At 40.8% G+C, this 16,480-nt stretch overlaps 2 protein-coding genes across 3 annotated transcripts; one reads left to right on the top strand and one right to left on the bottom strand.

Annotated features, from left to right (window-relative positions):
- Positions 1-345: 345 nt before the first annotated feature.
- On the bottom strand, positions 346-3,650 carry LOC132991177 (uncharacterized). Its single transcript, XM_061059816.1, has 7 exons — positions 3,279-3,650; positions 3,124-3,196; positions 2,335-2,566; positions 1,692-1,833; positions 1,459-1,587; positions 823-1,006; positions 346-558 (listed from the first exon to the last, which is right to left on the bottom strand). Exons 1-7 carry the CDS (start codon positions 3,543-3,545, stop codon positions 485-487), a joined length of 1,101 nt encoding a protein of 366 aa, XP_060915799.1. The 5' UTR covers positions 3,546-3,650; the 3' UTR covers positions 346-484.
- Positions 3,651-6,292: 2,642 nt separating this feature from the next.
- On the top strand, positions 6,293-14,857 carry LOC132991668 (probable C-mannosyltransferase DPY19L4). Of its 2 annotated transcripts, none has more exons than XM_061060495.1 (19): positions 6,293-6,624; positions 6,747-6,911; positions 7,953-8,074; positions 8,154-8,244; positions 8,377-8,498; positions 9,071-9,216; positions 9,349-9,472; positions 9,564-9,698; positions 10,143-10,274; positions 10,440-10,541; positions 10,623-10,696; positions 10,858-11,016; positions 11,543-11,662; positions 11,772-11,892; positions 11,983-12,039; positions 12,132-12,214; positions 12,299-12,431; positions 12,928-13,086; positions 14,019-14,857. In XM_061060495.1, exons 1-19 carry the CDS (start codon positions 6,546-6,548, stop codon positions 14,181-14,183), a joined length of 2,289 nt encoding a protein of 762 aa, XP_060916478.1. In that variant the 5' UTR covers positions 6,293-6,545; the 3' UTR covers positions 14,184-14,857. The 2 variants fall into 2 exon arrangements, with proteins under 2 accessions (XP_060916478.1, XP_060916477.1); XM_061060494.1 differs by having other exon boundaries at positions 7,950-8,074.
- Positions 14,858-16,480: the final 1,623 nt, after the last annotated feature.

Here is a 16,480-nt window from a genome sequence, read left to right as displayed (position 1 = left end):
CCTCCATACATGTGGCGCGTGCACTAACCACTGCGCCACCAGCGCCCCAGGTCGTCACTCTTCTAATCAACATTATCTGACTTATTCATATTTCCGTATTTACCACAACAAGACCTTAACGTGTTTTGTTTTTTAAAGTCATTGTTCATGGAGGATTTGATAAAAAAGTTATTCCTGTTTCAGCTGCACATTTTGTAAAACAACTAAGAATCTCGAAATAAAGAAGACTCTTTCAAACTGGCTTCAAGCGGCCATCCTGACTGATTTCATTTTTTTGATATTTTGATGAACTTTTCATGTCAATATATAAATTAATAAATCTCTAGTAACGACACCAGACTTGCATTATTTGACAGTTAAAAACGTTTTTATTTACTCTCTCCCTGAGAAAAAAAACCAAGACCAGTGGTGGACCACTTCTTCCTGCAGGTTTCGGCCTCTCAAAAGAAGCACCGACACTTTCATTGGAGCTTCACTCGAGGTCTCAGAGTTCCTGGTAAGGGCCAGGATTCAGGGCGACCTCCTCCAGAAGCAGCTCCTGCAGGTTGTCCACGTAGTCTACAGGGGGCGGGGAAAGAATGATGGTATTGTTGACGCAGATGTAATGTCCTCATGACCATTAGAAACATAGATTGTGAAAAGCTGTCGTCAAAGGAGCAGTTCTAGAAGTCTTTGTTCTGTTGATTCTCAAATCCAATTATGTATTGTGATATTGCTCATATGGTTGTGTATTGTTTTGTACTGTAATATAATGTGCAGTGACAACTATCACATCATTACCATGAGAATTGAAATTGCACAGTAGTGCTGCCGGGTACAAACCTGGTGAGTCAGCTGCCATGTCAACTCCAAAGGTGATGGGCTTCCCCGAGAGCTCTGCCCCCTCGATCACCTGCTGCTGCTGCTCAGCCCTCCTCTGCAGGAGTATGGTAGGCTGGAGGAAAACTCTCTGGTGATGGAAGAAGGTCCGGGGACAAATGCACTCCAGACGCAGTGATGACAGTACCTGAGAAACAGCACAACGCATACTATTCATCACACCATGGAAATGTATGCAGCTCAGCTTCATGAACCATATCCCACAAATGCAATGCAAAATTTAAAAAAAATACAGCATGGGTAGCTTGTGCACCCCATGTTCAGAGGCTACAATCCTCAAAGCGAACGACCCTGGTTCAAATCCGACCTGTGGCTCCTTTCCTGCAAGTCATTTTTCTCTCTCTCTCTCTCTCTCTCTCTCTCTCTCTCTCTCTCTCTCTCTCTCTCTCTCTCTCTCTCTCTCTCTCTCTCTCTCTCTCTCTCTCTCTCTCTCTCTCTCTCTCTCTCTCTCTCTCTCTCTCTCTCTCTCTCTCTCTCTCTAGTATCAGACTCTATCCACTGTCCTGTCTCTCCAATAAAAGCACAAAACGCCCTCCAAAAACTTCATAAATAAAATGCAGTGTATAGAAACAGTCATACCTTGTGAATCTGATTGTACGAGGCCCCATTGAAAGCCACTGCAGCCGACAGCTGAAGATTGCCTGCTGGGATGCTCCCGATGTAAGGCTGGCTTTTCCAGACTTTTTTGTGGAGACAGTGCGAACATACCTGCGTTTGAGAAGTCAACAAAATGATGCAAGCCCGTTTAAAGGTAAAATAATATAGACCTGTGTTTGATGTTATTTTGTCTGGGGGTACGTTTTTTAAGTTACCTGTGTGACGGATACAAAGGTCCCAACCACAACCGTTTCAACGTGGCAGGTGCGGCTGCATGTTGGGCACATCCTGAACAGCTGCTTTAGATTGTCTTCATACACCATGTACTTTCTGGTGCTGTACAGCGTCGGGCAAGCGCTGCACATGAGAAAGAAACACACATTACAGGCGTGTGTGACACTCTTTCTGATACACTTTGTTTTACCAGGGGAGAGCGGAAGAGAGCTGATGTGAAACCTCGACAGGATATTACCACATTTCCGTAATAACTCAACCACACTACCATGACTTCATTGTTTAAAAAAAGGTTGATCATGGAGCACAATAATGAGGCTCTAACTCGAGGAGGATGGGAGGAGAGGAGATGGAGAGATGCGGGAGAAGATGATCAGGAAGGAGAAGATGAGGAGGAAGACAACTTTTTTTAGATTTTGATATAAAAATACAGAGAAATGTGTTTTTGTGATGTTTTGGGGCATATATTGTTAAATAGGTAATACAGTATTGGATGTGATCTGAAAGGGTTAAAATTACATTTTATATGTTTCAGGTGGATTTTAAAGATGAAATAAATGAATACATAAATATGATTAAAAAAAAGGACGTGGAGGGCTCATCAGATCACACATCAGATATTACCTGCCAAGCTCCTCGATACTGAAGGCATCCTGAGTGTCACCGGGCACGTAGGTGGAGTCCGACAGCACTTCAGGGTCGTCGGTGGTCACCGTGATCTCCCAGCTCTCACTCGTTTCACTCCATCGCCTTTTCAGGGGTGAAGATGTGAGCTGCGGCGGCACGTCAGACTCACCGCCACACTGATCTGACGTGTCCGACGAAGTGGTCTTTGTCAGGGGACGCACTTGGATTGCTTACTCACACAAAAAAATATTAAACTTAGACACTATTCACCAGTGTGCATGACATTAAATCAATAAAAATCTGCTGTTACAAAATTATTCTCCATGTAAGAAGATGACACTGTGTTTAGGGGGCGTGTCCATACTTTTTTTTCGACTGGGGTGACCTAAATGGACCACTGATTTCTGCAGGTGTTGCATTAAGTTTTTGGTCACATACATGCAAATAAGTTTCACTTTTTCTTTCTCCAGGATCTTGGGATTAAACCCCTGACGACCGACTCTACCACTGAGCCACAGCCGCCCATTTTTTACATCTGAATTTACAACTAACATACTTCACTGACATGTAAAGTAAAAACAGCCCAAATAGTGCACTTTAACTTAAGGGCTGCCTCTAGTAAGGTAAAAAGCAAATCATTGCTACCATTGGCAGCTGGGGGTGACCAATCAGATTTCAAGATGGGCGCATGCCACCTCTCTGACCACGCCCCTGGCTGTGTTGACAAACATGATGTCGCAAGAAAAAGTTAAACAATCTGGTTGGTAGCTTGCACATTGAAGATACCTTTACTCCTCCTGTGTATCTTTGGAGTGTCTCGATCCTCTTCACACTGACATGCAACATCTCTCGTAGCTGGCTAAAAACGGAGACATCGAGAAATATTTCATCACCATTAACATCAGCTGATTAATTTATGATACATTTGGTGGATTACTCACTTTAACAGGAGGCGATGTGCCGACAGTGTACACCGACGGGATCGCGTTTTCCGTCAGAGACAGGTAGCAAGCCATCCCAGCTGTGTACATCCCCAGATTATCGAAGGAGTCTTCAGAAAAATGTCGGTCACATAGCCGTGAGTTTGCGCAGAGGCCTCCCTCCTCAAAGTGTGTAAACTCCAGCCACCTTCTCCGTAACCACGGGCTCGAGGGAAAGGGGAAAAGGCACCGGGAACTCGCACAACCAAACACACACCGACGACCCATAACTACTCGCTAGCTCGTGGATGCAACCCCTGGCTGCAGCCCGCTGGATGGGGGCGGGGCTGGACATCAGATGGGCGTGGTCACACATGTGGGCCTGTATTGTATTTATTCTTATTTATTGAAAGAAAGCAGTCTTCCTTTATTACTTTTATTTACCGACTAATTCTTCTGTGATGTTATGCCTTTTTCTTCTTTTATTATTTTAATCCTTTTATAATCTTTAATCTGCGATTCATTATTCCAAGTGTCATTTAACTGCTTTTATACTTCTCTTCACTCCAGTGGCGCTTCTAGACCACTTTTACTGAGGGGGCCAAACTGGGGCCAGCTGTTTTGTCAGAGGGGAACATTAAACCCAGGTGAAAAACAGACAAAGATGATTGCTTTATAAATATATATATATATATTATGCCAGAACATTAAACACCATAACATAAAATACCATGATTTATATTTGTTTCAGAAACAGTATTTAATACTAAATTGTGAGTCCGGTTGTTGAGTCAAATACTGTGTATGTGTTATTAGGGGGTCTCTTCCTTTTGGAGGGGTGGCCACATCACTGTTACTGGGGCACTGGCCCCTCTTGGCCCCTGCCTAGAACCGCCCATGCATCACTCCTTCAATTGTTTTCCATTATCTTGATATAAACCTTTTCAGACCTTACGTCTATACTTAACTTTCTTTTCTCCTTGCTTTGCTTTTACATTTTGTTCTTGTGTGTAATTTTGTACACTAATCTCTGTTTAGCCTAACTATTGATGCGTAATGTGTTGTCTGTCAAAGCACTTTGTAAACATCTGTTATTATAGGTGCGATATAAATAAATAAAAAGTTATTATTGCATAAATGACTAAACTTCAAGTTCCTGGGCACCCTCATCTCTGCTGACCTCTCCTGGACTCCCAACATCTCTGAGATCACCAAGAAGGCACAGCAGCGCCTGCACTTCCTGAGAGTGCTCAGGAAGAACAACCTGAATGAGAGCCTGCTGCTGTACTGCATCACAGTGTGGATACGCCAGCTGCACTGAAGCAGACAGAAAGGGGCTTCAGAGAGTAAACACCGCGCAAGAGATCATCGGCTGCACACTCCCCTCACGTAAGGACATTTATAACTCCTGCTGCCTGAACAGAGCAAAAAACATTGTAAAGGACAGCTCACACCCCGGCTTTCATCTGTTCGACATGTTGCCCTCTGGCAGACGCTCTGTCAGAGCACGGACAAACAGACTCAAGGACAGCTTCTTCCCCAGAGCCATAACCACACTGAACCTGGACATGCGTTGACCGTCCCACCCTCACCACACATACTGTGCAATAATTATTTTATATTTCTGCAATATTTTACATTTCATACTGTGCAATATTTATTTTATAGTTCTGCAATATTTTACATTTCATACTGTGCAATATTTATTTTATACTTCTGCAATATTTTACATTTCATACTGTGCAATATTTATTTTATACTTCTGCAATATTTTACATTTCATACTGTGCAATATTTATTTTATATTTCTGCAATATTTTACATTTCATACTGTGCAATATTTATTTTATACTTCTGCAATATTTTACATTTCATACTGTGCGATATTTATTTTTATTTTATATTTCTGCAATATCTTACATTTCATACTGTGCAATATTTATTTTATACTTCTGCAATATTTTACATTTCACACTGTGCAATATTTATTTTATATTTCTGCAATATTTTACATTTCATACTGTGCAATATTTATTTTATTTTATATTTCTGCAATATTTTACATTTCATACTGTGCAATATTTATTTTATATTTCTGCAATATTTTACATTTCATACTGTGCAATATTTATTTAATTTTATATTTCTGCAATATTTTACATTTCATACTGTGCAATATTTATTTTATATTTCTGCAATATTTTACATTTCATACTGTGCAATATTTATTTTATTTTATATTTCTGCAATATTTTACATTTCATACTGTGCAATATTTATTTTATATTTCTGCAATATTTTACATTTCATACTGTGCAATATTTATTTTATACTTCTGCAATATTTTACATTTCATACTGTGCAATATTTATTTTATATTTCTGCAATATTTTACATTTCATACTGTGCAATAATTATTTTATACTTCTGCAATATTTTACATTTCATACTGTGCAATATTTATTTTATATTTCTGCAATATTTTACATTTCATACTGTGCAATATTTATTTATATTTCTGCAATATTTTACATTTCACACTGTGCAATATTTATTTTATATTTCTGCTGTATCTATTTATATTCTGTTATGCTACTACCTGTAAATAACTCCTACCATACATTGCCCATCTTACCTGAATGAGAGTTCCTTTTTTTTATTTTCTTCTTTTGTTGTTTTTAGCTGTGGATGATTGTATGTGTGTGCACTTTAAGGTGAAGCCAAATAATTTTGTTGTACACTTGTATAATGACAATAAAGACATTCTATTCTATAAACAATAATAATAAAGAAGTTAATGAATTGTTTATAGCCTACATTGAATTACAGGTTCATATTTTTGTACTTCTTGCGATTAGCTAGCAAATGGTAATGTTTGTGTCACGACCATAGACAATATTATATATCACAACATCCATACAACACTGACCACGCCCATCCGGGGGTCCAGTCCCGCCCAACACCAGACCACGCCCCCTTCATTGTGGCTGCAGTCAGGGGTTATTGGTCTTCTTCGCTGATTTCTATTACAGTCATTCACAACTTCCGCTACAGCCGTAACTGTAGTCCTCAGAGAAGAGGTTCCCTACACATCACAAAAACGGAAACTATGCGTTTGCAGCTGTGAAAGAAAGTTAAGAGCAAGAAGAGCCGGAAGAGAAACGGAAGCTTATCAAAGCGTGATAGTATTTATGTGAGCATCTCCTGTGTTATGCTAACTGCTCGTTAGCTAGCATGCTGCGGTCTGAAAACAACAGACACCTTCTCTCGGATTAATTACATCTCGTCATGACCGATTTAAGATGTCGTAAAACAGAGACTTTGGAGGAGGAAAAGGAAGAGGACGAGCCCAAAGAGCACACTTCACGTAAGTTCAGCTAACTAAGCAGTTTGCTAAATAAACACAGAGTTAGCCTACAGTGACTAAAACAACCAGTAACTCCATGTAGATCTGAAATAGTTTAACTCATGTTACACCTGGCTGTCCAGATGTTAATGGACCGCTGAACACAGAGGAGGACGGGACAGAGTCCACTGATGGAGCAGAAGAAAAGCAGCAGAAAGATGAAGGTGAAGAAGAAGAAGAAGAGACTGGAGATAAAGAAGTAAACAAACTAGAGTCAGCTGTTAAAGGAGCCAAATGGACTTCTGCATGTAAGTCAATGTGCTTTAAACTAATCTGTCTGTCCAAAACCACCCTGATCAAATGGCTGTGCAGGGTTCAAATGGATAGAATAGAATATAAGAATATAATAGAATTACTTTATTGATCCCAAACTGGGAAATTGTGGCGTTACAGCAGCAGGTTACCCAAACACACAATATGAATAAAAAACACAATGTTAGCAAATCTAAACATAATATAATATTAAATACAAAGTAAATAAGCACTAAAAATATCAAAACTAAGAATGTGAATATATACAACCAGGATTTAACTAAGCATTACTAGTCTTAAATATGAAAGATTAAATATGAAAGATTAAATGTAAATGTGCAAAAACAGAGTCGTAAATGGACAGTATTGATTTAAGTTAAAGTGCATGAGTGTAGACATATTATCAGCAGAAACTATACAATATAACGGCGAGTAGACAGACAAATGAAGTGAACATGAGTGCAGGGATAATTTGTAGATTTAACATGTGTAGAACAGATTACAGTAAGGAGAGACAGATATTATCATGATGACAGTTCTCTGCTCACATGAGGTGAGCTGTTGTACAGAGTTATGGCCTTCGGTAAGAAAGATTTCTTGTATCTGTCCTTGTGACAGCGGAGTTGTATCAGTCTGTTGGAGAAGCTGCTTCGCTGTTTGTCCAGTAGGGTGTGCAGAGGCTGATCAGGATTATCCATAATGGATAACAGTTTGTTCAGAGTCCTCCTCTCTGACAACCACTACAAAAGAGTCCAGTTTGCAGCCTGTCACAGAGCAGGCCTTCTTAATGAGTTTGTCCAGTCTCTTAGTGTCACCAGCTCCAATGCTGCTCCCCCAGCAGACCACAGCAGAGAACAGAACACTGACCACAACAGACTGATAGAAGATCTCCAACATCTTGCTGCACACTAGATCTGAATGTGCTAAATATTGATCGTGCAATGCATACATGCTCTGTGTGTTAAGAATATTTGCAATGATATGTAATATTAACTTGTGATATGTGACGTTCACTTTATATTTCTGCTCCTCAGCAGGTTTCTTGCAGCGTCTAGTGAGAGTGTTCTTCGGATGTCTGGCTGCAGTTGCCTGCGGGATCCTTTATGCGTTTTTTCTGTCTACATATCATGACAGGAAGTTCTGGTTTTCCACTCGACAGGTGTGTGCTTTATTATGTTTTTCACTTTACTGCCGTGGCCTATCACATGAATTCTTAATTGAACTTGAATGTTTCTCAGGAGCTGGAGCGTGAAATCACCTTCCAAGAAGGCAGCGGGCTCTATTATTACTATTACAAGCACATGCTCGCAGCACCGTCTTTTGAAAGAGGTAAAAGTACACTTTTAGCTTTTCAATAAAGAAAGACAATTAAAAAAAATAAACTGCTTGACATTTAAGGTTATGTCGATCTCTCGTTGGTGATAAACTCTTAAGTTGATCTTGTTTTTTTGTGTTTTTCAGGGTTTTATGAGTTGACGCTGGATAACAACACAGTTTCAGGTCAAACCATCAACGCAGTGGAACGTCTGTCTCTGTTTCCAGAGATCATCATGAGCTTCTTATACCGAGTCACAGACTGCCAGGTGAGCTTCTTTTAGCTGTTCAGAAGCTTCTGAATGAAGTTTGCAGTAGGGACATTCCCAGACATGTGCAACGTTACAGGAGACTGTGTTAAGTCTGGAACACTATCTTAGCCGACATGAGGTCAGGGATCTGCAGAGTCTGTGAAGCTTCATGATCAGCACTTTAGATCATGAGGTAGAGAAGATGAGAGTTTCTTTTTGTTCCATGCTGACCTCTTTGCCTTCGGGTAAACCCACATCCCATAGAAGTCTAAGACCGGCTTTACGCATGGAGGTGTCTCACAGTTCTAACAGAACATAATCATAATAAAGTTTTTCCTGTGTTTACTTGCAAAAGTGAAAGCTTGCTGTTGAAATAGCTCCTCCAAGTGGGCAATAGTATAGCGGCACACAATCTCTCTATGACGATTCAATTGAATCTAATTTACTGGTAGAGCACCACATCGTGCAAAACCAGTTCAGAGGGCTTTAAGATGAAAGAGCAAGAAAGTACGACGAAACAGAAATCCATACATTTTCTTTTCTATATGCACAAACAGACGACAAACTGATGTTTCTGTCTCTGCCTTCAGGATGACGTGGAGCCGATCTACTTCTACGTCGGAGCGGTTTTCGGCCTCCAGGCGGTCTACGTCACCGCTCTGTTTGTGTGCAGCTGGGTGATGAGCGGCACCTGGGTGGCCGGCATGTTGGCTGTGGCCTGGTATGTGATCAACAGGTGAGACAGGCTTCCTCGTTGTGTTTCTTTGTCATATTTGAATCCATGTGTCACACACGACCCTCCTCTGGTGAAGTACACCCTCCCCTGGTTTCTGCTCTACATCTCCTCTGTGGCTCTTTTCTTCCTCAGAACAGATACAACCAAAGTGGACCAGGCCATTCCTCTGCGGGACAACTGGGCTCTGCCTTTCTTCTCGTGCCAGGTTGCTGCTTTGACCGGATTCCTCAGTAATAACGTCAGCTCTGCCACTGAAGTGAGAATCTCTTAAATCATCTTTAATTAAATAACTGTCCTCTGTATCCAAGCTGTGCAGACACGTGAATATAACCTGTGTTTTTCTCTAGATGTTTTGCTATCTCACCATGAGTGCCACCACCTTCTCCTTCCTGCTGGTGTGGGAGCACAGTCACTACGTGCTCTTCATCCAGGGCCTCTGCCTTTTCCTGCTCGACTCTTTTGACCTGGTGCCGCCACGCAAGGTGGGTAACTCAGATCTGGTTTGACGAAGGAGTGAAATATTTTGAATCAAATGAAACAAATAGAAGCTTATTTATATGTACGTCGCTTTGGATAAAAGCATCTGCTAAGTGAATTGTAGAATTGTAGAATATAGTCCCTTGTTGATGTGGTTAAAGAAAATGTGTAAAAGTCCAAAAATTCAGTTTCGGTCGCCATGGTTACCTGAACACAAACAAGCAGAGAATATGGCGGAACCAGAAACTGGCACTATAACTAGCATAGAGATCGCACTGCCAACGAGCTATGCAGAAACACAGACGCACAAGTAGTGCTCACCCGGCGTCGGCCACTACGGCATAGATTCAACGCAGGAGTATAAACCAGACTTTACTCTACAGCATCTATCTTTGTTTCCCTTACCTTTGCTCTCTCTCTCTCTTTGTCTTTCTCCATGTTTTGTTAAGCTGGCCGACATTCACAAGGTGTACCTCAGCTCCTTGTTCTTGGCCTACTTGTTCCAGTTTCAGAACCCGGCCCTGCTCAGCTCTCCTCTGCTCAGCCTCATGCTCGGATCAGTGCTCGCGAGGTACTTCCAGGTAGAGTTAGCTGCTCCCTCACATTAGAGCTCATTCCAAAGACAAGTCAGAGGCGTGAAAATGATCGTTTGATCACCAGATGTCCTGGTTGAACCTCTCAGTTCAGAGACATTTCCAGAGTAGCACTGTCTAAAAAAAATACTGCTGTCTTCATTTGTGTTGCAGCAAAATATGAAAATGGGACCTCTTGTGGCCAGAGTCATGAAACTCTTCCTACATTTCCACCTTGTCTTTACGACAGGGATCACCTTCAGCTATTTGGTCAAGGTAAAATTAGTTTTATCTAAGTCGTCAGCATTAAGATGTAGTCATGGCGTTGTAAACTAGCGTTTTCTTTTCTATTTACAGAAACTTATTCCTGTGAGTGAGAGTGATTTCATATTGAAATTCCTGGAAGTCAAATTTGGACTCAACACGACAACGTGAGTTAAGATTCTTTATTAAAAGTATTCTTTCAAAATGTTGTCTTCAAGCTGATCTATATCATTAGTACCAGTGTGTATTATCCTCTGTGGTTTGGGACCGTCTTCTGTGTTCTCGCTGTGTTTAATATGATCTCCTGTTTTCTTTCCTTTTCTGGAAGTGATTTCGTCCCAAACTTCCTCATGTGCCAAGAGAGTTTGCAGACGCCCGATCAGGACTTTTTTCTACGCCTGACACAGGCCTCAGTCCTTCCCTTCTACTTGCTGGTGCTCTCAGTCTGCCTGCTGTCCACCCTGCAGACCATCTACAGACGACTCAGGTAGGAGAGCTGTGCTGTGGATCTGTCAGAGCCGCTGATCATCAATCAGCTGCACACTGACAGAGCTGAAGCTTTTCACACTGATTTGTAGAATTTGATAATTTCATATTTAGTCATTAAAGGATCAATATTTGACTCTGACACCTAGTGTTTAAAACGGGTACTGCAGTCCAAATTCAAAACACTAGAGAGAGCTGTTTTCCCCCCGCCCCACACGTCACTCAGGTCACCATGTGGTGGACTCTGAAGCTTCAGTGTTTATCCAGCTCTGCATGGGTCTGTAAACCTTTCTGTGTTCTAACCTCTCTCCATTTTTCAAAAAGCATCTCCAATATTGATCCTAGTTTGAGCACGTTTCTGCTCGTGGAGCTTATTAGAAACATGCAGAGGCTTTTTAGGTCGGGTACAATCACTTCTATCTGAACCACTTCTCTTGCCTGCACCGGGGAAAGTGAATTGTTTTTTTTTTTTTTACTAGGAAATGAGGGCTTAGTCTGTGATATAAATTTTTTTTTTTTTTCTCCAGTGGTCAGCCGATTCAAACCAACCTGAAACTTGAAGATGGACGAATAGGAGAGCAGCCCGAGGTCATCTATCACGTGTTTCACACGCTGCTTTTTGGAGGCCTCGCTCTGCTGTTCGATGGGTAAATGTATTACAGTAAAAGTGTGTTCTTACATGTTTTTAAAGTAAATAAAGAACTTTTCAGTTATAACACATCTAAAAAATAAAACGGCTCTTTTTCTTTCATGCAGGATGAAATATTTATGGACCCCGTACGTCTGCATGTTCACAGCGTTCGGTGTGTGTTCTCCAGAACTGTGGATGACTGTCTTTAAGTGGCTTAGACTGAAGTCCATCCACCCCGTAGTGCTGGTGAGGAACCTCTGAAACTCACTAAGCAAATGCTGAAGCATCCAGGTTCTTGTTTATGCTCTTCATATTGTTATTTTTTGTACTTTTCAGTCTCTGATCCTGAGCACAGCTGTTCCTACGATCATTGGCTTCAGTTTGTGGAGAGAGGTAAGACTCCTAGCTCCTTATAGTTTGAAGCTCGTTGCACTAGAGATGAAAACGCTCATCACATCACGTCCTCGCTCTCTTCTCTCTCGCAGTACTGCCCTCGTGTCTTAGCAGAGCTGTCGGACCTCCCTGAGTTCTACGACACAGATACAGTCGAGCTGATCAGCTGGATCAGGTACGTCCTCCGATCTGACGTCTGTGTAACCCTCAAAGTCTCTCTCGTGGCTCATCGTGTCGTCGTCGTCGTCTTGTCTTCCAGGTCTCAGGCTCCTCTGGCGGCCGTCTTTGCGGGCAGCCCTCAGCTGTTAGGAATCGTGAAGTTGTGCACGGGTTCAGCTGTGACCAGTTTGCCGCTTTACTCCGACATCAACCTGCTGAGGAGGACGGAGGATGTGAGTGAGATGACAGATTCACTCCTAAAGGGAAATGAAGGAAACTTAATCTGAGGAAAAAAAACAATTGAAAAAATCCATAAATCAGAACAGTATGGTCACTTTTTTTTTCCGGGCTGGATTCTCAAATCTTCCAGTTATTAAAACAGAAAAAAGACACTGGGCGCTGCACCTTTTCTCGAGGCGACTGCCTGCTGCTGCAAACGCTCTCTGCTCATTGAAAACAATTGAAAAAAGACGCTGGTGCTTAGAAAAAAACTCTATTTGGACACAGAGAAGTGTGAACTTTTATAAACGTACTCCAGATATATTACAGTGGAATGTGATCCACATTATAACGAGCTTTTAAAGACCTACAAAGTGTTCAGCTTGTTCTCCATCTGTCGTCCCTTTTCACCTCACTGCTGCTCTTTCTTTAACACGAGAAGGACATGACTCACGTTGAACTACCAAACAGCTTCATGAACAGTAACACTTTTGATTTCTTTCCTCCTAGACTTATCAGGTGTACGCAATGAGGTCTGCAGAGGACGTCTATAAGATTCTGACCTCTCAGAAGACGAACTACGTGATCATCGAAGAGTCGATTTGTAACGAGCTGAGTCTTCAGAGGAGCTGTAGGATCAAAGACCTGCTCGACATTTCTAATGGACATGTGAGTACCGTGTCTCTGAAATGATGCATGAAGTGCTCGGTAAGATAAAGGAGCGTCAATGTGATCTTTGAATCACATCAAAGGGAAGAGAGAGAGAGAAAGAGATTCCCCATCAGCATGAACAGAATAATTAATAAAATCTGATAGGTGAGGTTTTCATTCAGTTTTGATCTCGCCTTTGCTTAACTACAACAAAAAGAATCCCATGGTAGCATAGAGGACCCAGATATCTGTGAGAAGTTAACATGATTTTTGAACTCAAACCAAAGTATAGAAGAAAAACACAGTGGTTTTATGGGGGTTAGGTGTAGGACTAGTTCTCAGCTGATAGTAGTGACTCCAAGAGAGTAAATAAGTGCATTCATAAAACTATTTATTAACTGTTGTTACGAACAGTTAATGTAGTTACTGTAATACCAACGAGGAAGTGAAGCCAGTGTTTTCTTCTTCATTGTTGGAGACTATTGTTCATGAAAGAAGCTTCTAAGTAAGTGTTACATCCAGACTGTAAATATTAATGTTTGAAGCCTGAGTGAGGTCACCAATCTGTTCCTGCAGGGGGCTCTGGAGTCCCATCGGCAGCAGCCGCCATGCTGGAAATGCTGTCTCATCCTAACTTTCAGTCAACCTAACGACAGGCTGAGAGCTGAGGCGGGTTTTAAGCCTCCTGATGAACCATTACACCGTGCCCGTCTGTCAATCATGTTGGATTTGTGTCTTATTGTGAATAAGTGTTATCCTTCATAAAATCGAAACGGATGAGTTGTCAAAAAATTGGAATGGGGTGTGAAGCTTCTGCAGCCAGCCCCTAGTGGACACTCAGTGAACTGCAGGATTTTGCACTTCTGCATCGGCTTCATTTCTCATTTTGTGTCTCTTGGTTGCATCTCTTTTAATCTCAGTATCTTTCCACATCCTCTCGTCCTGTTCAGGTCATCTACGATAAAGGACTGATGTACTCCTTCTCCAAGCACGGACGCTTCTGCCAGGAGATAAAGATGAACTACTCGCCGTACACAAACTACTTCACTCGAGTTTTCTGGAACCGCTCGTACCACATCTACAAAGTCAACTCCGTCATCTCCTTCCAGTACTGACGGCAGCGTCTGCCTCTGTTGCCGGGACATCACTCCGTGTTTCATGAGCATATCCACCGCGTCTCACACACACAGAGGAGGACTGCAGTATGTGTGTGTGTGCTCCAAAAAAGTCTAATCACTGTTGTCAAAAAAACAAAACATCCCACTGTGAGTGATGGAGGTGTGAATTCAGAACAACTAGCCGAGCACAGATTACTTCGACCTTGTTTGATATAAACAACATGAAAAGGACTGTTGATGTTGAAGAACGCCATTTTAGTCTCTGTACTGTAGATTTATAAACCAGGTGTTTCTGTTACTGTCGGGAGAGGTTCATACTGTATCGGAGGTGTCTCACTTTTTACACAACAAGAGAGTGGAAGCCTTTCTTTTTTTCCTCCCAGCGTTGCCATCCAAAAGGGCGATGCTTTCAAACAGAGCTAAGTCCATCTCCGCTCTGGTTCAGACTGAAAGAGGGAAATGTCCAGACGTCTGCTAAATGAACTTAGATTAAGATCTGCTCATACATAAACGTTCTCTTGAAATTAATTCTACTTATTTTAGCAGTCCGCTGATTTATAATACCATTATACGGTCTTTATTTTATTTTGTAGATCACTTGTTTTATGACTAAATACACCTCTTCTGTAGTTTTTTTTTCAACATGCTAAACTAAGACAACAAAAACAACCTGCAAACTAAACTTCTTTAGAGCATCACGGCGTCCTGACTCTGAGATCTAGCTCGGTGTATCAGCACGATACGGATCGACGGCGCCGCCAGCAGTGCTGCATATTCTTTTTTTTTTTGTTCTGTTTTTTTTTGTTTATTTTAAGCCCTCTTATTCTGGCAGTGGTTATTTTCTGATGTCTTAATTTAACAAAAATAACTTTCTTTTGACGGAGCACATTCTTGATGGATGATAAAAGCTTCACAGACGATTATGTGGCCTCTTAAATGCCCTTGAATTGTTTTACTGGAAAGATGGCCTCAATCAGGATCCATGATAGCCCCCACACCTTCACTGATATATCAGGAGGCGCTAAACCTGATCTGTTCACAAAATGTTACCTGATAAAGATGTGATTGTTAAGAGCTCTAGAGACCTCATACTTCACAATATTCTGTTTCTCACTGTAACGGGGGAAGATACGTCTTTTTTTTTTTTTAAGCTGCCAAAAACATTTCATGGGTAACAACTTACTGTTAAAGACGACTCACACCTGAGGGTCTCCTCGGTTCAACAATCATTCAGCGACATCGAAGACAAAGTGAAGAGTTTCTACTTAAGGAGTGAAACATCAGTATTTATGTTCATGTTGGATTTATGTTTGTAACATGTGGTGTGCTTGTTACATTAAATCATAGTTTTGTTAAGCAGTAGCTCTATAACATTACAAAGAATCAAACAGCAGTGCCTGGAGTGATGGGAGAGGTTGAAGACATTAGAAAACTGTGAGCATACTGAAAGTCGGTCCTCAAACTCCTTTTTTTTTGTTTCTATCTTTATTCTCTTCATCGGGATGCCTTATTTTGTGACGTAGAATCTGATTGACATCTTTTTAATGCTCCGTCTGAGGTCTGATGATCTCTGTTGACGTATTTGGCGGTTTCCTTCTCCTGGTGCTGTTGTGGAAGTCTTGCCAATAACAGTCCCTCTGCAGAAGGCCACGTAGTGAAGTTAAGGTTTTATTGAAACACATACGGAGATTAAAGTGTGTACAAGTTGATGAATTAAAAAGATGATCTCTATCATATTGATGTCAGTCAATTGAATATTAATTTGTTTTTTTTCAGCTTGTTATGTAGCAGCTAAAGTCTTCATAGATGCTTTTTCTTAAAATTGTGTGCTATGTGTTAAAAAAAAGATTGAAAAGATTTGGTGGTTCTCTTCTAGGAACCTTCAATGATCGGATGTTCACCCATCTGCATTTCATTTCACATTCCCTTTTTTTCTATCAAAAATAAAATGATCCTAATAATGAGTAAACTGCCAACATCAATGATGGAAATTATCTGTACTAATTTAATATAAACTGTGCATAACGAGCTGGTCAACGGTACTGAAAACAAACGGCTAAACCAGTGCAATGTATATAGAAATTCAGATCTAATATCTCAACATATGAATTCTTTCACACACAAACGTTTTCTTTATTTCTTAATAAAACAGTATTCAGTGATAGAAAATTATTCTGATTTTTCACTTTAATTATAAAATGACTAAAACCTTATACAACATGACAACAATCTGTTTGTGAGGATATTTTTTAAACAAATAAATAAATTGTTTACATTTTTTTTCTCTAAATGAA

Source organism: Labrus mixtus, chromosome 16, assembly GCF_963584025.1.
Source record: "Labrus mixtus chromosome 16, fLabMix1.1, whole genome shotgun sequence".
Classification (NCBI taxonomy): Eukaryota; Metazoa; Chordata; class Actinopteri; order Labriformes; family Labridae; genus Labrus; species Labrus mixtus.
The sequence above is the reverse complement of the archived record's forward strand: the minus strand, read 5'-3'. Positions and strand labels throughout refer to the sequence as shown.